Source organism: Tribolium castaneum, chromosome 1, assembly GCF_031307605.1.
Source record: "Tribolium castaneum strain GA2 chromosome 1, icTriCast1.1, whole genome shotgun sequence".
In the NCBI taxonomy this organism is placed as follows: domain Eukaryota; kingdom Metazoa; phylum Arthropoda; class Insecta; order Coleoptera; family Tenebrionidae; genus Tribolium; species Tribolium castaneum.
Genome location: NC_087394.1, coordinates 5,031,521 through 5,056,340, shown reverse-complemented (window position 1 = coordinate 5,056,340; position 24,820 = coordinate 5,031,521). Strand labels below are relative to the sequence as shown.

General features: G+C 35.2%; 1 protein-coding gene across 2 annotated transcripts; it reads left to right on the top strand.

The window, feature by feature from the left end:
- Nucleotides 1-2,408: 2,408 nt before the first annotated feature.
- Nucleotides 2,409-23,561, top strand: rno (rhinoceros). Of its 2 annotated transcripts, none has more exons than XM_015984567.2 (8): nt 2,409-2,536; nt 2,894-2,927; nt 2,978-3,083; nt 3,130-3,440; nt 7,367-8,852; nt 12,137-13,660; nt 16,621-17,710; nt 20,157-23,561. In XM_015984567.2, the coding sequence occupies exons 3-8, from the start codon at nt 3,018-3,020 to the stop codon at nt 22,682-22,684; spliced, it is 7,005 nt and encodes a 2,334-aa protein (XP_015840053.2). In that variant the 5' UTR covers nt 2,409-2,536; nt 2,894-2,927; nt 2,978-3,017; the 3' UTR covers nt 22,685-23,561. The 2 variants fall into 2 exon arrangements, with proteins under 2 accessions (XP_015840053.2, XP_015840052.2); XM_015984566.2 differs by having other exon boundaries at nt 2,894-2,930.
- The last annotated feature ends 1,259 nt before the right edge of the window (nt 23,562-24,820 follow it).

The window sequence follows — 24,820 nt, the reverse complement described above, 5'->3', positions numbered from 1 at the left end:
AGTATTAAAAGCTTTTAAACAAATTGAAAGTAAACGTTACGTAGAAATTTTCAGAAAAATCAAATGAAAATCTCAAATGTGTTTGTATGGGATTGAATGTGTATAACTACAATAAAGTAAGCATTGCCTATAAGAAGGCAGATAAGTCATTGTTAAATTCCGTTTCTAAATCAGTAGGTTTATGAAACATGTATAATAAGTTCATAGTTATCATATTACAATAAAGGAATTTGCAACAACTTTACTCGCATCTTTAAAATATTTTTTAACTTTCAAACTTAAAATAATATATTTTTGGCCGGTTATATAAAGATGTGCCAACTAACATGATTTTAACTGATCATGTGACCCCTTTTTGAACGTGTTGATTGTTTTATTCATGTTTAATTGATTGTCGAAATTTTGTTAAAGTAGACACAGCTTTATACAATCGGGGCTTGATAGTTTTATTATGATGAAAAAACAGTAAAAAAATAAAAAATCTTATCCACGGCGACCAAAGATGGGTGTTTTGCAATTTTTTTATATAAACAAATACAATAATTCTCAATAATAATCATATATTTTCAATATGTAATGTATCATATTTCAAACTTGTTATCTTTGTTTTCTTGGACCTCTTAAGCAAGATTTTGTTAAAACAAAAGAAAAAGTAACTAACTTATGAGCTAAAAATCTCAATATTTTTGCTTTTTTCAACCGTTGTTTAACTAGAAATTCGACTATTTTGAAAAATTTCGTTCAGAATTAGCCTAAAAGTCAATAGTTTCTTGTGCGAATGAAATAGGAAATTTTTTTTTCATTTTGAACGTGAGGCTACACCGAGATAAAAAAACATGTCAAAAATATCATTAAAAATCAGTTTTCTTGACAGTTCTTAAAACTTTCAGTATTAATTGAGAGTGGAAAAGTGCATCTTTTCTTAATTCCGTCAAGAAACTTTGCTGGAACACTCAAATAAATAGTGAAAAATTACAGAATTTTTTACCGAATTTTCCAAAATGTGTTGCTATCTCGTTAATCTTTCAAAAATCAACCAAAAAAATTACTAAATTGAATCTAAAAACAAACTATTTTTAATATGTTTTGGCCTATTTTTATTCGGGAACGTAGTTCTCTGTTACAATTATTCAAAAATTAAGCAATTTAATTAATTTAGACCGTTTTTTTGTAAATTTTTGCTAAATCGCCCTAAAAAATCAATAAATTATTAAACCAAAAACAATTATTTTGCATCACATTACCACGTTTTTTAATCAAAACGCAATTCTTTAGGATTTAAAAGCAAAATTTCATAAAAAGATTATAGAACTTTGGATCAATTTATTGACCGAAGTGGCAACACCTTATGCGCACTTGTAATGTTAGTGGCCTAACATTTTGAAACACTTTTTTGCTACATTAATAAATTAGCTCTAAAATTATTTTTTTACATTGGTGGGGTTTTATATTTGTAATCGAGCTTTAAATATTTTTGTCGTAACGTAAATTAATAAACTTGAAATTAAGTTAAACGGAAACAATCAATAGGCCTTTCTTATACTACGCCACTGGTAGCTAGTTCACACACACTGTTTAAATCCTTGCATATTACTCATTGTTTATTTATTGTCCATTCAAACGAATTTTTATTATTTTAGCGCAATTTCTCACATTAATTATCCTCAAAATTACTTTTTTTTGCCCTGCTCCCCCCTACTATATTTTTATCAACAAAAAACTATAAATAATTAAACTGCAAATTGTACTTTATCAGCACATGTCGAGTTCTTGTTTTTATGGTCGCAATTCTTCATGAACCCAATCAATTACCATTTCGGAAAATATGCGTCAGTGGGCGTAACGCCTTGTATCGATTGCACCACCGACTGGAAAAACGCACCTAAAACAAAGCTTTTGGCCCCAAATCACCGATTTCTGGGCCAAAAACAAACCAAAAATTTGTAATATTGAAAAAACCGATTCAATCCCCGCCAAAAATCATGCCTGGTATTGATGTCACGTGATTGGACTGGTCCGGCAGGCATGATGGCGCCAAATATCGATGGAAACCTTCCGGAACTGATCCGGATCAATGAAATTCGTCCCGGAATCGGGCAAATTGTTTAATTACCACTTTTTGGCTTTTTTCGGCCCAAATGAGCGTTTGAAACTTGTCGGACCGCCGCATCGCATTTGCCTTGGAATGTGTAATGAGGACATATTGGTTATGGGGGAGAGAGATAGCGCGGACTTTCATTGGGTTAAATGGGGGTTCTAGGGGGTTGGTTTGGGGCTGGATGGGCCAGGTGGGCGGTCGGGGGCTGCAGTCGGGCCTGGGGGCTGCTGGGGGCGCGTGGTTGCGTTTTTGAGGGATTTTGGCGCAGTTGGAGTGAGATGGGTGCAGTTTTGTTGGTCTGAGCTGGTATGTCAGTGTCGATGGTGGCGCCAGCTACATTGTCAATGTTGTTAGGCTTACCAAATGGAGTCTAATGGAGTCGATTTAATAAAAATTGCCTGAAAATCAATCGAAACGATGGAAAACCTCAAAGAAATGGTAACGAATGGGCGGGAAATCGAAGCGCGTTTCTGTTGAAATAGTGCTGAAGGTGTTGTGTGCCAGTGATAGCTTGAAAGTGGAAATGTTTACAATGTAGACATGGGAGCCACCTCTGCTGTTTGTCAATCTTTCGGGGATGATTTCGTTGTGTTTTGGCCGAATCGGCCGTTTTGAGTGGCGGAATCCGGTGCTGGGGCCCCGGTTGGGTCGGTTATTGGCGGCCTGAGCGGCCGGAGTGGCATCTGGGGGACATAGCCTTTGGCTATGTCCAGGATTTTTATTTCGTTTTTCTCCACCACTCGAGTTATCACTGGACGGGTTTAGGGCGCCTGACTAACCGCCGTTTCGTTGCAGACATGAGCCGGGTCCGTGCCCCCTTCCGTAACATGTAGTAAGTAGCCACGGCAGCCCCCAGCCGCGCTCACCCGCCGATTTTAGGTTAGGCAGCGTCGACACACTGCCTGCACAATAAGGTGCGATGTCACAGAGAGCAAAAAGGCCTAACCGCTCAGACGATGGATCAGTTCCTGTTAAAAGGCGCAAAGTGAGTAGTAATGCCGTGATTTTGGGGTTCTAGTTGGGTGTTGCAGCGTACGGCGGCGGAGGAGGAGGAAGCGGCCTCCTTGGCGGTGTGGCAGCCCCGCTCCAACGACCTGAAGAGCATCTACAACCGGACGACGACCGAGGCGCCGGCCGAGCTCTTCCGCAAAGACCTGATCAGTGCGATGAAGTTGCCCGATTCGGAGCCGCTGGCCTCGAATGAGTACTGGGTTATTGTCGATCAGTGGAAGCAGGAGTGGGAAAGGGGGGTCCAGGTGCCAGTCAATCCAGATTCCTTGCCGGAACCTAGCGTCACTGTCACACAGAACACGCCACTCAAGCTGCAACATGAGTTCAAACTGTAAGCAGATTGTGCATGCTGTGGAACGATTTTTGGCTGTTTTCAGACTAACGACCAATGGGAATTTCGAAACAAGGTGCCGGGTTGATTGATCTATTTACTTTTTTTTAATAACAATGCCGACAAAACTGGGAAAACATAACTAAATTCCAAATTACATCTTTGAGGATTATCGACAATTTTTTTGAAATTTGGTTTTTTCACAGCTTATGTTCTTTGTCGAAGTATATTCTACTGCGGCGCCATCTGTTTGTTTCTTAGTTACTAAGCTAAACTAAGTAGTGTTTTTTATTATGAAGAATCTGAAGTGAAGGCTTCCGTCACCGGAAACTTCTCTCATTGCTCAAGGATTTTTTTTCTATATTTCACTAGTTACAGAAATACAAAAGAAGTCAGTCACTTGGCAAGTGACTAAAAGCCGATCAGCTAAAAATAATTCATATTTTTTAAGCAATTTATTTTTTTATGAACAGAGGCACACACTTGGTGATTTTCTTTTTCAAGATCTGCCATTTCGGTTAATTAATCTGAAGTGTGAAAAACTTAACCCAAACATTTTTTTATAATTCAAATTTATTTTTAATATGTTTTAAATCGTGCATATTATTGTGTCAGGGATGTTTAGAGTCATGTTTACCGTTTTCTGATTGAAGGTAAAAGAAATTAAAAGAGTGTAAAAGAAAATTACGAATTAATATTTAATAATTTCTAAGTGGAAAATTTTGCTGTTGTTTTTAAAATAAGAATCCTTACACGTAAGTTATTAAATCTTGAAGAAAATCTGCAGTAACATGAAAAATAATACAATAGTAGTGAAACTTTTTATTTTATCGTTTATCGCCTAAACTCAATATGCAGATAATACTTTTGAGCTTTTTAGGAGAAGTTTAGTTTTTTTGTAAAAGGAACGAAAAAAATTAGTATGTAACATGTTTTTTTCCAAGTAATATTTTTGCTTTTAACATTTAGATGAAAGTAGCTTTTTTCGTAGTTAAATTAAGTTTATTTAAATGCTTAAAGTTCTCGGGTGTCTAGTTAAAAAAATAAGATATGTCAAGTCGTAGTAATCTTTTTTTGCCGATGTTTGTCAGGCAAACATGTTTAATTTTTTTATTGTACGAATGGCAGCTGTTTGAAAAAACTTGTTTTACAGGAAATAAAGAAATAAAGATAGCTCTTTTTTGAACCAAAAAAAGCAGTTACGGTTATGAAGAATACTTGGTAAAAATTGGATGTAAACTCTTTAAATGTTTTCCAGAACTTCCAGAAGTAGTTTCTTTGAAATATTTCTCTATACATATTACGAGTATCTGAATTCAAACTGCGATTGGTGTGCCACACACCAGGTCTTGAGAATATTCTTGAAAAAAAATTTTTTTTGCTTCACACGAGAAAGAGAAAAAATATTATTTGTATTCTTATTGCTTAAATTTTTGGTTGGTAAATATTTGACAAAAATATCAAGATTTGAGTCTTAATACTACCATCGTCCGAAAATATGGTTCAATAATGTTTGGATAACCCGTACACTTTCGGTTTATAGACACCTTAACAAACCACAATTAATCATGCAAATACATGCGATATGAAAAATTCCATTATTGTTCTTTAAATGTTAGAAAATTAATTACTTTTTTCCGAAAGCCAAAGATACTAACTTCCTGACTTACCTTCAATCATTTTCAAGCATACACGGTATTTCTGAAATTACCAAATGTGCATTTTTAAATAGAACACTATATTTTTTGCATTTTGGGATGTAGCTTTTAAAAATTTAGCTTAGTTTTTGAAATGATTTGATTTTATTGACAAAAAACACGTTTTTTTTTTAAGAAACCTTGAAGTACAAAATTAAAAATGTATTTTAAATCGCTACTGCTACAGATTTTTTTCTACAAAATGATCAAGAGTTAAAATAAATTCGAGATTACAAACAATTCAACCGTTCGGATTATCCAAACATTTGCAACATTTTATTTAATATTATATTATTTAAAAAATTAAAATTAAGTAGAATTAGTTTTAATTATTTTTTTTATTAATGTTGTTTTATTAACAACCTGTGGTATACGAAATGTTTCATTTAGTTTCGTTTAGTTTTTAGGGTCACGTAAAGGATTGTATGATCAGGAAAATGACTTAAAACATCCTGTAATAGGAAAAATTATTCTTGGATAGATGACTGTCAAATCTGGACCATATGCAGGGTGTTTCGCATAATTTTACGACGCCTACGCCTGTAAAGTAAAACCAGCAATGCATATTTCGATACGAACTTGATTACAAATTTCGAAAAAAAATTACCCCGTTTTTAATTAGTTATTGGATGAGCTTCTTCCCTTTGTTATTCATGCTATGATGACTAAAAATTCAGTCAAAAGTGTGCAAAGTATTAGTTTTAGGGTCTATAAGAAGATTGTATAACGAAAAACTACATTACATTGTCCATAGTTTTGCAAAAAATGTTTAAAATACCGAGCCACACACAAACCGTCGTGAACTAACTCATAGTTTAGGATCATATTCATTTAATTTTTTGGTAGAATACTTAATTGTTTCTGAAAATAATGTAATTTATAAACAATAATGGATAAATCAAATAATTGAAAATGTATTTTTTGTATATTTGGAGGTCTAAGTCTCTTAAAATTGTGAGAAACTCTATAATTAAAGAACTCACTTGAAAAATTAACACTGATGTTTGAACTGCATAATTTTTAGCTAATTACTATTTCTAATAATAAATAACACAAACACTAGTGTACTGTATATCAGTTACCTCAGATTTCTTCACTATTGTTAAGAAAATGTCCAGCTGTTTCAAAACTGCAAACAGATTTTTATCAGTTCTAGTTCAAGTTAGCATTTTTTTAAAAAAAGGACAACTTTTAGTCATTTATTTATCTGCTCCCTCAGATTTGGATGCTGATATCAAAGTAGCCAACAATTATTTTCTATCAGCTCTACTTTTAGTGATATAGACACCTCATTTTAGCATTTATTTACAAAAATGTACATAGCTTTTTTAGTTACTTACTACTCTATTGCCTCAGGTTTTTAATTGACGCTAATTTCAAAACTGCCAACAGATTTTTCTTACCACCTCTAGCTTTGAAATGGAAATTCGAGCTGCTGGTGAAATTTGGACGTCAGATTTGAATTCTACTCTCCAAAAGTATACAGAAACAGACAAAAAGTGAAATTTTGTAATAAACCAGTGTAATTAACTGTCAATTGTTTTCACGTTTTCAGTAGTTGTGCAACCAATAGCATTTATTGTTTGTTATAGTTTTTATTTTGTTAATTTGCAACAAGTATTTAAGATAATACAAGTACCTTGCAATCATTAGAGCAGACGTTTTTTTGTGATTGATAAACTAGTGTATATTTGGGGAAAAATATATTAAAAATTGCCAACTGTTTTGTACCTATGTACTGAAAAACAATAACGTTAACAGAAATTTGTTGTTTTTTTTTTGTTTAAAAAAATGAAGTGACAAAATTGCAACTACAATTTTTGGTATAAACAAAATTTCATATCACTTTCCACCCCACTTTGTGGAATTGTTATTTTATATTAAATTTGAAAGTAAAGGATTAATATTTAAACCTGAGTGTTTTTTTTAATTCAAATTTTTTACAGTTATTCCACAAATAATTATATTACATAATTTGAAATTTAATTTATTTGTCATGAAATTTAGTGTTTTTTTGGAGTTTTTAAGTAGCTTAACTCGTAGACATGTTTAAAAAATCTATTGAATTAATCAAGCATTTACGTTTATGAATATCAGGTGTTTGTGCAGTATAAAGTATACATTTCACTAACATTTTTCCACTGGACTAATCATTCCAATGTTTAGTCTCATCTTTTGTTTATTTTTTCTCAAGTAAATGATAATCTTGGTAATTCTTGGTATTTCCAGGCCAAAAAACAAGTACATCCGCATCACCAAGGACGAGAACTTCAAAATCGAGGAGCACGCCCTATCCAACGCCCCGGCTCAATCGGAGGCGGCTTGCTCGTACGACCTGGACGAATGCGACGTCTCCTGGCTGCGCATCCTCAACTCGGAGCGCTCCCAATGCGGCCAATCACCGATCAACTCCGAGCAACTCGAGCGCGTAATCGAGCAATTCGAGCTATGCTGCTGGGACAAAATCCAGTCGATTTTACGCAACGAAGAAGGCCTGGGCATCGAATACGACGAGAACGTCATCTGCGACGTCTGTCGCTCCCCCGACTCCGAAGAAGGCAACGAGATGGTCTTCTGCGACAGCTGCAACATCTGCGTTCACCAGGCCTGCTACGGCATCACCCGGATACCCGAAGGCCAATGGCTGTGCTGCACGTGCCACCTCAGCAAGCGGCCGAAATGCGTGCTCTGCCCCAACAAAGGGGGCGCCATGAAGTGCACGCGCTCCGGCCAGAAGTGGGCGCACGTCTCGTGCGCCCTCTGGATACCCGAAGTGAGCATCGGCTGTGTGGAGAAAATGGAACCCATAACGAAAATCTCAAGCATTCCGCAGAGCCGATGGGCGCTGATCTGTGTCCTGTGCCGGGAGAGGGTCGGCGCCTGCATCCAGTGCTCGGTCAAGACGTGCAAAACGGCGTATCATGTCACCTGTGCGTTCAAACACGGCTTGGAAATGCGAGCGATTATCGAAGACGAGAACGCCGATGACGGAGTTAAGTTGCGCTCATATTGCGAGAAACACAGCAAGTCGAGCAAGAACAAGGAGAAGAGTGTGTGTTCGGGGTCGGAGGACGACGATTCGCGCCGGAAAAAGCGCAAAGACATGACTTCGGAGGAGAAGAACCAGGCACGTGCTGCACGGTTGCAGGAGATCGAGTCGGAGTTTTTCAAGCACGTGTCGATTAAAGACGTCAGTATCCACCTGGACGTGGACAACGACGCCCTCCACCACATCTACAACTACTGGAAGTTGAAGCGCAAAGCCGGGAACAACAAGCCGCTGCTGCCGCCGAAGTCCGAGGACGTTGATATGCTCTCTCATAAACGCGAACAGGCCGATATGGAGAAGATGAAGATGTTTGTGCAATTGAGACAGGACTTGGAACGGGTGCGGAATTTGTGTTATATGGTGAGTCGGAGAGAGAAACTGTCGAGGAGTTTCTTTCGATTGCGCGAACAGACGTTTTATAAACAGACGGCTGTGCTTGAAGCTGCTAACAATTTGCCGAATGTTGTGGTACAAGCTGTGATTGAAGCCAATCATGGACCGTCGATCTATGATCGGTTGTATTCACATGAAGATGCAGAGGATCATACGAGCGATTTTGAGAGGATTTTGACGAGGATTGCTGGGGTTAAGTCGCCGACGGATTCAGGGGATGAGAAACGGACAGAGCTTAATGGGCTTTTTAAGGACAAGAATCCATACAAAAAGGTAAAGGGGCGATTTGTTGGTTGGTTGAAGAATTATTATTAAAAACTGAGACAGTTGGGGGATCTTAGAGATCAAAAAACTCGTAAATTTATAACAAAATATAAAGAAAAACTGAATTTGAAGGATTATAAATTTTGCAAAAAGTATTGCAAAGTACGTGCTACTTTATTGTCTGTATTTACAATAATAAAAATAGTAATAATTTGTAAAAATCAAAATAAAAAAAATTACAAATTTGTCATTTGAGGTCTTTCTGGACCAGTTCCAATGAAATATTTTGGAAAAAATAAAAATAAAACACTGGATTTAAAAAGTAGGAAGGAGATTTGTTTACTGAGTCTCTTTGTATTATCGTTTTTGTAAAAAAATTATATATTTCAAAATAAAAACCTATTTAGAAAGATTTGTGGTCTCTAAAATTACAACAAAAAAACTAAAGAAATTTCAATAGGGACTGGTTCCCTGTGGCCTGTCCACCGTTTCTGGATGAGTTTTTTTTGTGATATTTTGGAATATTTAATTGAAAACATGTCTAGAAAGATGTGCGGTGTAAATTTATTCTTTATTTACAACAAAATGTAACAAATCTAATTAAAATAAAACCTAAAATTTAATGAAATGTCACTAGAAACTTGTCGAAGCAGTTTTTACATCATTTCTGTACGAATTTTCGAAAGGTCAGTTACAAGGAGTATTTTGTAAAGACAAAAAAACAGAATTTAATGAAATGTTAGCGGAGATTTGTTTACTGTTTCTCTTTTCGTATTGTTTTTGTAAAAAAAAAATTTTAATAAAAAATTATTGAGAAACACTTGCGGTGTAAATAAAAAAAAATATTTGTTTTTCTGGAACTTTTGGTATTGTGATTGTCTTTAATGACAAACGTTTTGTGTTCTTTGAGTAAATAGTGTGTGTTATTTCATAAATAAATTTTCGAGTTTCGATTAAACATTTTGGAAAAATGTCGTGCAAAAACGTGCAACTTTTTTCCAGAATTTGTAGACTTGTAGAAAAATTAAAAAATCTTTAGAAGAAATTTGTTCATTGAGGTCTTTTTATCGCTTCTGGACAAGTTTTTGTGAGATATTTTGCAAACATAAAAGTTTACACTAAATTTACCACAAAATGTAACAAATATAATTAAAATAAAACCTAAAGTTTATAGTATTTGGTAAGACAAAAAAATACTGAATTTAAAGTGAAGACTGTTCACTATATCTGTTTCTGTTATCGTTTTTGTTACTCAATTAAATATGTATTTTAAAATGAAAATTTATTTAGAAAGAATCAAATTACAACAAAATTTAAAAAACTAAGTAAAAAAATCAAATGATGTGTTTAAATTTGTTCTCTAAATTTACAACAAATTGTGACAAATCTGAAAAAAACAGAATATAAAAAAATGTTAGTGGAAACTTATTTACTGTTTTTCTCTCTGTTATAATTTTGTATAAAAATTAAATATTTTAAAATGAAAATCTATTCAAAAAGACTTGTCTAAGTTTTTTCTCTAAAATTACAACATAATGTAAAATAAGTAAAAAAATAGAAATTAAAGAAATTCCAATAGAGACTGGGTTTTCCATCGTTTCTGGATGAGTTTCTATATGATATTGTGAAAAATTCAATTTAAAACATATCTTGAAAGATGTACGGTGTAAGTTTATCCTCTAAATTTACAACAAAAGATCAAAAATCTGTTTATTTTTCTGAAACTTTTGGTAAAGTTAAATAAAAAATAACTGGAATTGATTAATGCTAGAGTTTTGAATAAACATTTTGGGAAAATATTAAGAAAGACGTGTCCTAAATTCAGGGAATAAAAGTGTAGAAACATTAAATAAAAAAATTGAAGAATCTTTAGAGGAAACTTGTTTTTTCATGTCTTTTTATCGTTTCTGGGCAAGTTTTTGTGAGATATTTTGGAAACATAAAAATTTACACTAAAACATCAAAATGTAACAAATCTAATTAAAATACAACCTAAAATTTAATGATATGTTAGTAAAATCTTGTTGAATTTTCATGAAATATTTTCGAAAAGAAATTAAAAAGATGTCCAGCGTAAAATTATTCAACAAATTGTACAAAAATATAAGTTAAAACTGAAATTTAGGGAAATGTGAGTAGAGGCTTGTCGACTGTCTTTCCAATCGTTCTTGTACTTTTTTTATTCAGAAAGACAGGTAGTTTAAATTTATTTTAAAAATTTACAACTAAATATAACAAATCTAATTAAAAAATAAAAGAAATAAATGTAGAATTGGCTGCTTTTCTTATAAGTTTTGTCTGAATTTCTATGAAAAATTTTGCAGTTTTGTACGAATTTTTATGAAATACTGTGCAAGCGTTAATTTATGCAATTAAAAATTGTTAACGGAATTTTCAACAAAATCTAAAAAAGTAGGTAAGCAAAAAATTATTAGAGATGTGTGACTGTGGTCTTGTTATTATTTTGGGGCGAGTTGTTATGAAATATTTTTACGAAAAAAAAAACTATTGAAATTATATCTAAATTTACAACAAAATATTGTTACATTTTCTAATTTAATTTAATCAAACAAATTATCAAAAATTGAAGTAAAAAAAGTAACGTTATTAGGAACTTGTCGATTGTTCTGTTTTTGTCTTTATCATTTTTGTATAAATTTGTATGAAATATTTTAGAAACGTTAATTAAAAAAGTGTAAGGTTTAAAATTGTTTTTTTAAACAATGGGAATTTGTTGACTGAATTTTTTCCATCGGTTTTGTATAAATAAACTATACTCATAAAGAATGGAGCGGCATAAATTTAGAACTAAATGGAAGAAATAAGTAAAAATATTAAATTAAATTTTTTTAGTAGAGACTGCTTTGTATCGTTTCTGGGCGAGTTTTTGTTCTCCAAATTTGCCATAAAATGTAACAAACTACACAAAAAAATATATGTTAGTATACTTGTTAACTGTTAAACTTGTTAAACATTAAAAATTTGAAAAGTAAGTTCAGAAAGACGTTTAGTATTCTCAAAATTTAACACAAATTTGGAAAGATGCGTAGCTTAAATTTATGCTTTAAATTCAAAACAGAATGTAATAAAAACATGTAATAAAAAACTTTATATAGGTTTTATACGAATTTCCATGAGGTATTAAAAAAATCGAGGTTCATAATCAAAATGTAAAAAATCTAATCAAAAAAACTGAAATAACAGGAAAAATCGGTGGTGTCTTCAGATAATTTTTAAAACCTGAAATCTATAAATTATTCTTAACAATTTAACTAACTTGGATTTTTTTGTAGATTTACTTCAATGGTTCTTCGAATCGACGCAGCGGCAGTTTGTACGGCAGTAGTTCGAGTAGTGACGAAAAGGACCGCTTGAACGCGGCAACAACTTCCGAAGATGAAGACAAAAGTAAAAAGAAATCATCTTCATCGGTCCGAAAACCTAACAACAATAACAACAAAGCGTCCGATCGCCGACGAAAAAGACACAGTGCATCTAGTAAAATCGAAAGTAGTAGTGAGGAGGATTCCAAACAGAAAACGAAAAAGACTTGGGGACAATTCTCCCGCTTAAAGCAAGTGGAACGCGAATTAGGTTATTCGGGTAGTGACAGTGACGAACTAATGCCAATACGTGCAAGCCAAAAATCAGACACTAAACAAATGTCGTCAATCTATTCGGATAGTGACAGTTCGGACGTATCAATGACCAAAGCAAGTGATTCCCAACAAAATAAACTACGAACGAAAGCAGCAGTCAAAGAGTTTTCACACAAACCGTCAACGTCCAACAAAACAAGTCCCGAAAACAAAAAGAACAAGAAAAAAGAAAGCCCCACAAAGAAAAAAGATTACGACCCATCTGATCTCATTGTACCGCAGCGACAAGCGGCCAAAAAAGCAACCGAAAATCTCAAATCGACAACAACGCGAGTTGTCAAAGAACAAATGGACGAACCAAGCGTAAAAGTTGAAGAAAAACCCGTCAAATTGCCCAAACCTAAAGCAAAAACTAAAGAAACCGTAAAGGAAGTGAAAGAAGTGAAGAAGGAATCAGCGGTGAAAACGAGCGATGTGTTCGATCTCGATAAAGAAACGGACAATGCGGAGATTCTCGCCTACGTTCCGCAACGTCAAGCTGCGAAAAAAGCCGCTGAACACATAAAAAGTGGGCTGGGTAAGCCCGTGGCGCCCTCTAGTGTTGACGAATTGGAGAAAAACAAATTGGAGAGTACAGTGGTCAAGAAAAAGGAGGCGGAAAAACAGCAGCCGGCTAAAGTCCCAGAAAGCAAACGCAAGTCTTCCTCAAACAGCAGTTCGTCTTCCTCGTCTAGTTCTTCCACGTCGTCTTCGACGTCGTCGAGTTCAGATAGTGATGATGAGGTTCCACCAAGTCAGCAACAAGCGCAACAACCGCGATCGGAGAGTCTTTTCTCGAATTACTCGTCGAAAGAGTGTCGGGAAACGGCTAAGCGGACGAACGCCAGCAAGGACTGGCCCTTTCTTGACAAGGGTGCCAAGTCTGCAGCAGCAGCGGCGTCCAGCTCAAGCACCGACTCGAGTGATTCTAGCCGTCCCACCTCCCCAATCATCACAACAACAAAAACTACTAGTCCCGACAAGAAGTCAACAACTACTCAAAGAGAGGAACAGACGAGAATGCGAGGAAAAGGCAGACCAGCAACAACAGCAGCTAGAGGGAGGCCGAGGCAATCATCTAAATCCGGTGATCGGGTCGGAGATGCTAATGTCAGGCTTAGAAATTTGTCTGATAGCCAACGTGGCGATGCTAAGTGTCGGAAGGGAAAACAGGATGAGGTAATTGTGGTGTCTAGGGCACGATCATGAAATAGACAGTAATTGAAAAGCGAATTATTTTATATACAGGCTGTTTCAGCTAAGACTTTCGAGCTTAATATCTCAGTTATTTGTCAATCGATTGTTATGAAATTTCAAATGCACATATTTTAAAATGCAATTTTAAAACACATTTCTTTTATTTAAAATAAAGCCAAATTACCGTTGGATCATTAAACCCCGAAAAATAATTGGCCACACAAAAAATTGACCAAATCGCTCGGCTGGTCCAAGAGAAAAATTAAATTAAATAGTAATTTGGGCAGTCACCTTTTGAAACAATTGTTGAAGCATTTCTATGCGGCATTTTGTGTACTACTGAAAAAAAACTGTCAAAAGTGTGTGTGCTGTCAGAAAAGTAAAATTGTTTTAATTTGGTGAAATTACTTTAAAAACCAACAGTGGTTGAAATTTCTGTGTTGTTGAAAAAGGAATCAATATTCGCCTATGGAAAGTGTCGTTGGACTTTTTGTGAAATGTTATTTATGAAATTTAAAGTTCAAAAAATCGTCAATAATTTGAAGACACTGGAAGCGTACCTGAACTAAATCGAGTGGGGACAAAACACGTCACTGGAAACGAAGCAATAGTTGGGGCTGTAATTCAAGCTTTTGAAGAGAATCCAATCAGCAGTGTACGAACATTTCCAAAGTCCTGAATGTTCAAGTGTCTAGAATTTTTCAGTTGTTGTTCAGTGTTTTAGTCCTTTTTGAAAGAATTAAAGCATCCAGTACCAAAAGAATGTCAAAAATTATGTTTTTTAACTTTGCATGGGTGAGAGATAATTGTGAAATGTCTCTTGCGTGACTCGTTTCTACGAGTAGGATTGACCAAAATTCAATGGTAGTGCTCATTTGTCTCATACAGATCTACGCTTTTGCATCTGTACCCACATTTAACAGTTTGTTTCTCATTTCTCTCGCGAAACACGAACGAGTTTTTTCTGACAGCATTTTTCACTGACGATAAATTTTTTAAATACAAGTCTTAAAAGGCTTAACATTTTAAAAAGGCTTGTAAAAATTACGTTTTTAAGACTTGAGTTGTTGCATTAATTGGATTTTAATCTTGATCTTCTAAAATACCTGTATTTCATAAAATTCCGTTGACAAATATTTGAGATATCAGGCTCGAAAGTCTTAGCTGAGACACCCTGTATAGTGGAGCCCTCACTGATAGTTTCGTTTTTTAACCATTCTTTTTATAATTTTTATTTATGGTCATATTATCAAAAATAAAAAAATAACTAAATGGTTTTTAATATTGTACACGTATAAGCTGATGCTTTTAAAATTTTTCTAAATGCCTTAGTACAGTATTTTGTGCTATATTCAACAATCTTATTTTAAATAGGGACCCACATTTTTCTTTTAATATTTTAGAAGCTGTTAGTTTTTTTTGACATAAATATGTCTAATTACTTACTAATCTTTACTTAAAAAACGAACTAAATTTAAAGAAACAAGCTAAAAACATTATTTTTGATAAATTTTGGTGATTTTTAAGATTAACTTTAAGGAAACTTTGGATAAATGAGCAAAAATAACACCATTTTTTGACATGTCTAGATGTAAAACGTGTTAAAATGCTGGAAAACGCAAAAATAAATTAAAGGCTTCAATAAGATAAAAATAACACTATTAAATTTTGTGTTTTTTTTTCTAATTTTCGATAAAACTGCATTATTTTCGGCATAATGTTATTATCTATCGGCTTGTTTTTATCAGCATTTTGCAGAATAATTGTTTTTTAGTTGTAATAAGATGTCGAAATATAAAAAAAAAATGGCAAGAAGCCAGAAGGAAACACTTGAGAGGAAAAATTCTTGTATTTTTCTGTTAATATAAAGTTATTTATTTACTTGTTTAGTTCTGTTTCTTATTATCTGTTCAAGAAATCTCACAAAAAATTGAGAGTTTGGTTTAGAATCATAATTAGCAGTTTCAATAAAACAGAAATTATAAATAATACCTCTTTCGACCATTTTTAGCTTATTTTTGATGGGATTTTGCTCGGGGATAAGTAAAAAGACCTAAACCATACTGAAACAGTGATTTTTAGACGTGTTTTGACAAGACCTTGCTAAATAACTGAGTTTCAGTTTACTAAAAACGAATAAATCGAACGAAACTAGCTAAAATAACATTAATTTTGATTTAATTAGGTGATTTTTTAGTTTTTATTAAATATTTTGGAAACACATTTTTTCCTCGGTATTAATTTTAAATAGTAGAAAAATTCTGAAAAAATTTGAGAAAAATCTATACTATTTTGTAGCAAACACACAATGTTGATCTTTACTAGAATTATTGTAGGAAGTCGTAATGACGCATATTTTTATTTTAGTTTTCTCTAGAACAAAGAAATGAGGCCCACTGTGGATTTTAAGGATTTTCACAACCTTTATTAATTAAAATCTTTTTGTTTCATTTCAGTTGGTTTTCAAGTTTATTTTCGTACTTTTCATCTAACTTTTAATATTTTACATTTGCTTCTTGTAACAGTTTTTCTAAATTTTGAATTTTATTTAGTAAAATGGCTTAGAATTTATTGTATCTGAAACATTTTTCTATTATTAAATTACATAAACTGATCAAAAAAATTAGTATTACTGAATTTTAAAGAAAATCTGCAAGTACATGAAAAATAATTCGCATGTCTTCTTTGAAACATTTTATTTTATTGTTTAGAGTTTGTATCTGTTTTGTTTTTTCTATTAAAAAAATAATAAATAATAAATTTAGTTTGTATCTATAAAAATAAGTTACTGTTTCAAACATGAGTTTTTAGACCTGTCTATTTTACGATCGTGATGTACGGACATTTTTCCCGGTCTGATAAAAGCTGTAAATTTAAATGTTTCATATTATTTGATTTCATTTTGACCTTTTTTTGCTAACACATTTTTTGTGTTTCGACAGGTGGCCGAGAAAGAGACAAAGTCCGTTAACAAACTACAGTCTCCGGTCCGGAAAACGGATAAAAAACTAACTGAAAGCAAAGAATCGTCGGAAGTCAGTAATCTCGAAAAGGAAATACTCGAACGAAAAGCTGGAAAACAGGGCTCATCCAAAACGAAATCAACTCTCGACCGGTTATTCGGTTCACCACCTGACAAAAAGGACGAAAAGAAACCGTTAAACAAAACGACAAAACCGACCAAACCTGAACGAGTAAAATCAACAGTAAAGGAAAACAAAGAGCCGGAGAAAATAGCATCACCCGTCAAAAAATCACCGGTTAAAAGCAAAAACATCGATGAGATTTTCACACAAAAGACTGTCCTAAACGAGAATAAAATCGAGGTTAAAGAAAAGGAAAAACACCCAACTCCGAAGCGTGAAGAAATCGAACCGGCGCCAAAAATCGAAGATTTCAAACAAAACAACGAGAAACTCACCGAACCGGAGAAGAAATTGCCGCACAGTCGGTCAATTTTCTCGCCACCGCATCTCAAAGACAATTTGCTTGATTTCGATAATTTGGACGACGGTTTTGGTATTTCCAAAGACGAGGAGATAATGAAAGGCCCCCTAACGTTCAATTTCGGCAACACTAGTCTTTTCAAGGAAGACTCAAAGGAAGACAGTGCACGTGAAACGCTAAATCTTGTCGAAAAACTTCGCATGGAAATGTCGAAAAAATCGACGAGCTGTGATGTTGACGATGGTGCAAGTGTTTCGTCGAGTACTAAAAACGAATGTGATCGAACTGAGTTTGCCGAACAAGTGGTGCCGAATTGTGTGGCGGAAAAGAACGATGCGAAAGTGGATGATGTGCCGCCGCCGACTGTGAACTTGGAGATGCGTGTGGAGGTGACGGAGGCGAAAGGTTTCGCCGATAGAGGGCAGGACTATCGGTTTATGAGTTGTGAGGCGGATGTTCCATTGGAACAGAACAAGAACATTCCGATTCAACAGCATCATGGGCTTAGTGATCATGGGATTAGTGGGCAGGGTGATGAGAGATGGGTGCCACCCAGCGAGGCGTATCCGGCAGCGCCACCTATAGGTAATTTTTCCAAGGACAACGTTGAAAGAATTGATAGTTTTTCTCTACCCAGTTGGTAACATGGCAAAAAACCTGCCTCTAATGTGGCCTTATCTCTTCGTTTTTGTGAATATTTTGGTTTAAATGACAGCATAAAAAAATAATTTATGAAATGCACCAGAGGTGGCTTTAAATGCTCGAAAAGGACAAAAATAATCTAATTTTTTACTTAATTTCAGTCTTTTTAAGCAAATTCACTTCAAAAAACTAAGAATTTAGTTCATATCTTGCCTTTTTTGGCAAAAGAATAAAAATTTTGATAAAATTTTCAACTTTTTGGGCTTATTTTTAATTGTGCTTGAAAACGCGCTGATTCGACTTAATAAAGATTTTATGCACTGATCGAAGTGTCAGCCCCTAACACAACAGTTTGTCAGCCTCAAAAAAAACTTTAGTCTTGTTTAAGAACGTCGTTGAAGGTCAGAAAAAACAAAAGTAAACAATTTTCAGCTAAATTTTGTGATTTTCGGTTTATTTTTATAAAATTTCGCTCACTATACCAAACAGAATAACGCAAAAAGGATGTGAATAAGTTTAATTTCTAACGAATTTTTGTGACTTTCAAGGTTATTTTGATAAGTATTTGGTTTAAAAACGAAGCAAATTGAGCAATGTTAATAAAATGCCTTACTTTTTTATTTATTTTTGAAATTTTTTTGCCAGTTGTAGCGAAATTTTTTGAAACATAAACTTGGTTCATCTTAGAAACTGTCTAAAAATTGTTAAAGAATCAAAAGTAATATTGTTTTGGAGTTTTAGTTGAATTTTAAAAATGTTTTACAAATGAGTTCAAGTTCAAATGCGAACTAAATTGAGAGAAACAACATTTTCATTCAATTTTAGAAACAAATGAAATTTTTAATTTTTAAATTTTTTTAGTGAAATTTTGCAAAATAAAGACAGTTGGGTTTTAAGCTGTAAAACCTACCAGAACTCTAGAAAAAGCTAAAAATATACGGACTGTCTGCAAAATCTCTTAATATATTTTTTTCATAAACGTGGCTAAAGGCTTCCGTAGGATAAAAATAGCAACATTTTAGACTTATAGTTACATGTTTTTTGGCTTATTTTTAATAAAATTGTGCTCTAAAACGAGCCATGTTAGCTAAAACAAAAAACACGTTAATTTTTATTTATTGTTTTGATCTTTATAGGTGTGTTTTCACAAATTTTTCTAAAACATATGGGTCTCATTTTTTTATGAGTAAAACGAGCTAAAATAACATTAATTTCGATCTAATTTTGGCGAAATTATATCGAATTTTTTTTAAACGTGTTTAATACTCGAAAGAAGGCAAAAATAACCTCATATTCAGTCTTTGGCTTGTTTTTAAATCAAATAAGCAATTGCTTTTGAAAATGTAAAACAAAGTAAAACGCTGGAAAATGGCAAAAATATTGTAATTTTTGACTTTATTGGATGATTTTATTGAGAATTTGATTGAACACCATTTTTCGTCAAATTTAAAATTCAAAATACTTGGTGTTTACTACAAAATCATAAATCGTAAATACAAAAAACCACTTTCGGACTAATTTGTTAGTTTTTTATCTTATTTTCATAAAATTTGGCTCACAAGCGAGCTAATCAATAGTTTTTTAACTGTGTTGAGAAAATCTAAATGTGTTTCTAAAACGAACTAAATCAAGCCAAGCAAGTTATTTTTATTTTTAAATAAAGTCTTACATTTTACATCAAAAACTTGTTGATCATTTGAAGTCGTCATTTGAAAAAGGGCAAAATAATACCATTCTTAGCTTGATATAATGATTTTTCGACTTGTTTTGCTGGCTGTAAAACGTGCTAAAATTCTAGGAAACACAAAAATTTCGATCTAATTGTGGTTTTTTAGTAATGTTTTGCCAATTTTTCTTGAAAAAAATTTGTTCTAATCAAATCTTCGTACTGAAATATATAAAACAAGCAAAATCACACCATTTTTTGGACTAATTTGGTCTATTGGTTTAATGACAGTTTGCGGAATAATTTTATTTTCTAGCTGAAAAATGTGTTAAAATCTTACAGAAAGACAAAAACAAATATCATTTTTGTCTCAGTAGTGGTTTTGGGCAAGTTTTTAAATAATTTTGTGATTTTTCGGCTTATGTTTAAGGTAATTTGTGGAATAATTTAGTTTCATACTGAAAATGTAGATATTTTCCAAAAATGTAAAACTAAAGCCATTTTTGACCTAATTACCTAATTAATTGAATTTTGTTCCTTGATGTAACCTCAGTTAAACAAACAGTTTTATTTTTTTATTAAAAAAGTCATCAGATATTAGAAGTATTACACAACTTTTCACCAAATCCAAGATTTGGCAAAAAATGCAACCAACCTGGTAAAGAGGAACATCTAGAAAACTACTGTATAGAAATGATTAACTTAATTATACTTTCTTTGTAGACCCTTCGAATTACGGCAGCGAGAGCCAACAACCTCCTCAAACCCCTCAACACTTCATGCAGCAATACTCACTCAACAAGACTCAACCCCTCCTCAACGCCATCCCTCCCCAGATCGAAATGCGCCTCCACGACGACACCCTCAAAAACCCATCCCCCACGTTACACGACCGTCGAATCTCACAAACCCCCCTCAACGAAGACTGCATGCCCAGCCCATCCCCGTACGCCGACATCCACCCCCAGGCCAAATGGGCCGACAGCGAAATCATGCCCAACCGACGTTCTTCCTCCAGCTCGGCGGCCTCCACCTCCAGCTCGTGTTCGCGGCGAAACGACGACGACGACCTCAAACTGCGGCCCGACGTCATGATGGTCAACCACCAGGCCCTCGAAATCGGCTACCTGCACCCGTTTCCACCCGAATTGTTCCCGACTTTGTCCGATTCCTCGCAGTTTGTCAGTCCGGTAAGTCTCCTCCATCCTCCTCCTTTGAACCCCTCGCTAGCGTTTCCTTCGACCGCTCCGGCGATGTTACCGCCGGCTTTCGCCCCATTTCCCCCAGCTCAGGTGATGGCGCCCACGCTGTCCAAGCCGCTGGAGGATGTGCCGCATTGCACGGCCGCCTTCACGTCCTCGCAGCATAATATGGCGTTGACGGCGGCCATTGCGAATCTGCCGCCGAGTTTGCCCAAGGAAGTCGAGGCGCTGCCTGAGGATGAGGTCGTTCCGACGACTCAGAGTAATGTTTTGTCGTCACCAAGTCCTTCAATTAAGTCGAATAGTTCGGGGAAAAAATCGCCAAGTAAGCCGACACGGACGTCGGCACGGGTCACCTCGCAGGGGAAGAGCCCCAAGCAAGACGTGGTCAAGCCGAGCGGGAGAGGGCGAGGTGAAGCGAAGAGAAATTCGGTTAAGTCGAATGCTGCAAGAGGGCGTGGCAGGGCTAGAGGCAGGGGTAGAGCACACTCTCACAATGATCATGAGTTTATCAGCAATACGATTCATAATAAGTTGGTGGGGACGGTGTACGATCTGGACTTTGATGACGACATTTCGAGCGAAAACGTCGATTTGAAATCGATGAGGGAACGCCGAAAGTCAGTCGATGTCCAAAAGACCGAACTGAAGGAAAGTTCCGACTCACCATCGCAGAAAAAATACAATGACTTGAGAGAGTTGCGACCGCCGAGCCCAGTCAAGGACACAACGCCGAAACCGGCCGAAGTCGAACCGATCTTCCCCGACATCGTCCAGCCGGTATTACCGGGCCCTGTAGACATGCGCACCTACAACACCAACTTCGACCAAAGCTACAACGAAGCCAACCTCCTCCGAGCGTTCGACTCCGGGACAACGGAACCACCAGTCAACGAGGAGATTGACGAGGAGTTCGAGAAAGAACTCCAGACGGCTTTGACAACTCCGAGTAAAAAACCGGACGAACCTCCCGCCAATATCAAAGTTTCGTTATCGGACTCTCGTAATCAACTCAAAGTCAAGATTAAGGGCCCCATCGCCAACTACTCCTCGACCATACCGCCGCTACCTCCCCCGGTCACCGTTTCGAGCATTTCGAACAACGTCATCAGTAACAATTCGATCGGGGTCAGTTCGGGAACGTCGAACTTGCGACGCATGCGCAAAAAAGAACTGCTACGACAGTACTGGACGCAGGATATGAACATGGATGATTCGTCCTGTGCGCCTGGTTTTAACGCTACTCCAACCGTACCTCCCGTCAATCGTACTATTATCACTATACCTAAGGCTGTGGCTTCAATGACCAGTATTCCGACAAAAGACGATTATCGCGACTACCGAACCGACGATGTCATCGAAACAAAACAACACCGCAAGGAGGCCAAGTCACGACCGGGCGCCCTCTCGCGTGAACTGCGCCAACTAGACCTGTCCTTGGACGAAGACGCCTTGCATGAACGCCGGCGAAGTATCGGAAGCAACAATTCGACGAACTACGACTCTGGGACGAACAAACGAAGAGGGCGCCCCCCGCGCCCGTCGCAGCAAACAACCGGGACTCCGAAAATCAAAATTAAGATTGGCAATAGTATAGTTGGTAAGATTGACGATAAACGGGATCGGATAAGACCGCCGAAGAAACGCCTCGCCAATATAAACATGCCGAGTGTCGAAGACCTGAAACGCGAGAGTATGAAGTTCCGGAAGTTGGTCATGGCCGACTTCGACGAGGGTAAGGAGAAGCGGAAGAAGAAAGACAAAAGTGAGAAACGTAAGCGGAAAAAGGCGAAACCCGAAGTGCGGATAATCTCGAATGAGAGCCAGAACAAGTTGATTATACGTATCGGGAAAAAGGGTGAGCGGACTAGTGGTGGTGAGGAGGGTGGTGCTCCGATTAAGTTGAAGTTGGCGCGGTGTCAGGAGGGCAGCGGGTATGTGATGAAGAGCGAGGAGGCGGCGCAGTCGCCGCCGCCGCCACCGCCGCCGCCGCCCCCGACGTTGGGCCCGCCGCCGCTGCCCCTCAACAAAGACTGTGAAGTTAGATGATAGTCGTGTACCATTGATCTGTAATATAAGTATAGGTGACCAGTGAGGCAGGTTGTACAGACGCTAGCTGCTACTTCACCTGTTTTAAATCCACGTTGTTAAGCTGTCTAGTGTATTATTATGATGTGTAGGCTAAGCGAGCACATGTATGTCATTAATTTCAGTGTACAAAGTCAATTACAGCCGCAAACGTGTAACCATATTTTTGTACATATTGTAAGTTATGGTATTTGTGAATATAAATAGTACTAATTTATATATATTAATATCATTTAAAATGATTAACTCGTGTTGACAATTTTGATAGCTAGAATCGTTATAGAGTTTCATCAGATATTGTACAGAACAAATGGCTTGAGTGCAATCTTTTTATCGGTTGTTTGTTGTGAGAGAGCCATTATTTTATTATTGTACAGTCTTTATTATTTTAAACGTGCGTCTAGCGACTTGTACTATAAATTTACTTAAAAGATTTATTATCTATTTATAGTTATACATAGTTAATTTTATTTTTTATATTTCTGGATATGTTTTTATAGTGTACGTGTTGTATCATATAGATTACTTCAAGTATTAAAGCACAAGCCATTTGTTGTTTCATGTTACATGATACAAAATAATATTATAATAAATATAAAATATGAACAAAGTCGACAGTTTTCTATTCAGGCAGTCCACACACACGTTTTCCTATCTTTTTTTACGTATACATACTTTTGCAGCATCACTCGAAACAAAGCACACGACACGACATTCTCTTGTTAACATGATGTGTATATTTTTCTCTACCAGCCGGACTGTAAGATGTATGTGTATAATTTCACAAAATGTACACATAGTTGATTCGTGAATTATATTCAGTTTTATATAAAAATTACGTTTGTGTTGTGATTTATTTGAAAACCAACCCATTTTTCTATCAGTGATCGTTGCGTGATCCCAACCCAGCCTATCTCAAGGCTAAATTTTTATATTTGACCAACGACAAGTAAATAAAAGAACAAAGGTAAGTGCTTTTTTATTTAATTTTTATCGCGTTCATTTACAGCATTGTCAAGTCCTTACTCATTTTACTCGAAATTTGACTAAAACTTTTAGGTAAATATGACTATTTTACTCCTGGGAAGCAGTTAACTTAGAGAAATTCTACAACTAAGCAAACAAAATTTCAAGCCTTGCAAAATGTGCTAAAATAGTATTTTGTCTATTTTTTCGCCCGTTAAAACACTTGGTTCTATACTTTTTATTCTACCTGTTTTGTTGTTTATTTAGATGAATAAAAGTTTACCAACATCCATAATTATTTTCTTTTAATTCAGTTTATGCGTTTTTTTACATTTCCACTTTTGGTGGATGCGCCGGGCTAGAACATATTTAAATTCTTTAAGACTCGAGTTGCAGTCGAAATAAACTAAATTGTTTCAAGTGAAACATGAATAAAAAATAGGGCGGGAAAAGCTTAAATTCAAACATTACATTCAAGTTTTTTGTGTAGTAAGCAATAATAATTTTACGTTTAGTAGGAAACAAGACGTACGACACTTATATTTATGTTTTAATCCAAGACATCACACGCTTTTTTTCTCTTGAATATAGTAAGAATCCATCTTATCATGATCAACTTTTGTTTTTTGCGAGTTTTTTGGTAATAATTGGTTCCACAAATAAGATAACGTATAATTAAAACATTCTTTATTAAAAATCATTCATAAACATTTTTTGTACAATCGTAAATTAATATAGACATTAAAAGAGGATCACTTTTAAGTAAACATCTAGTAAAAAATAGATGATATGTGGAAAAAATGGTAGATCGACATAGTGAAACACTATTATTTTTTGAGAGACTGTTTGAAGACTCAAAGTCGAATTTAATCGATTTAGAAACATGAAAAGCTAAAAATTTTTTTGGAAGTTTGTTTTAAAACAATGAATTGAGCTTGAAGATTTGAAGAATAGAATAGGTGCCCCAGTGTTATCAGAAACGAAGCGATGGTTTTACATTCAAGTGCAAAATCACAACAGATTTTATTATTAATTTTTCGATTTTTTAAACCTAGTTTCGAAGAAATTTGGAGTTTAGAATAAGATTATTTCAAACCTTCTGTTCTGAAAATGTAGTCAAAATATCTAGAC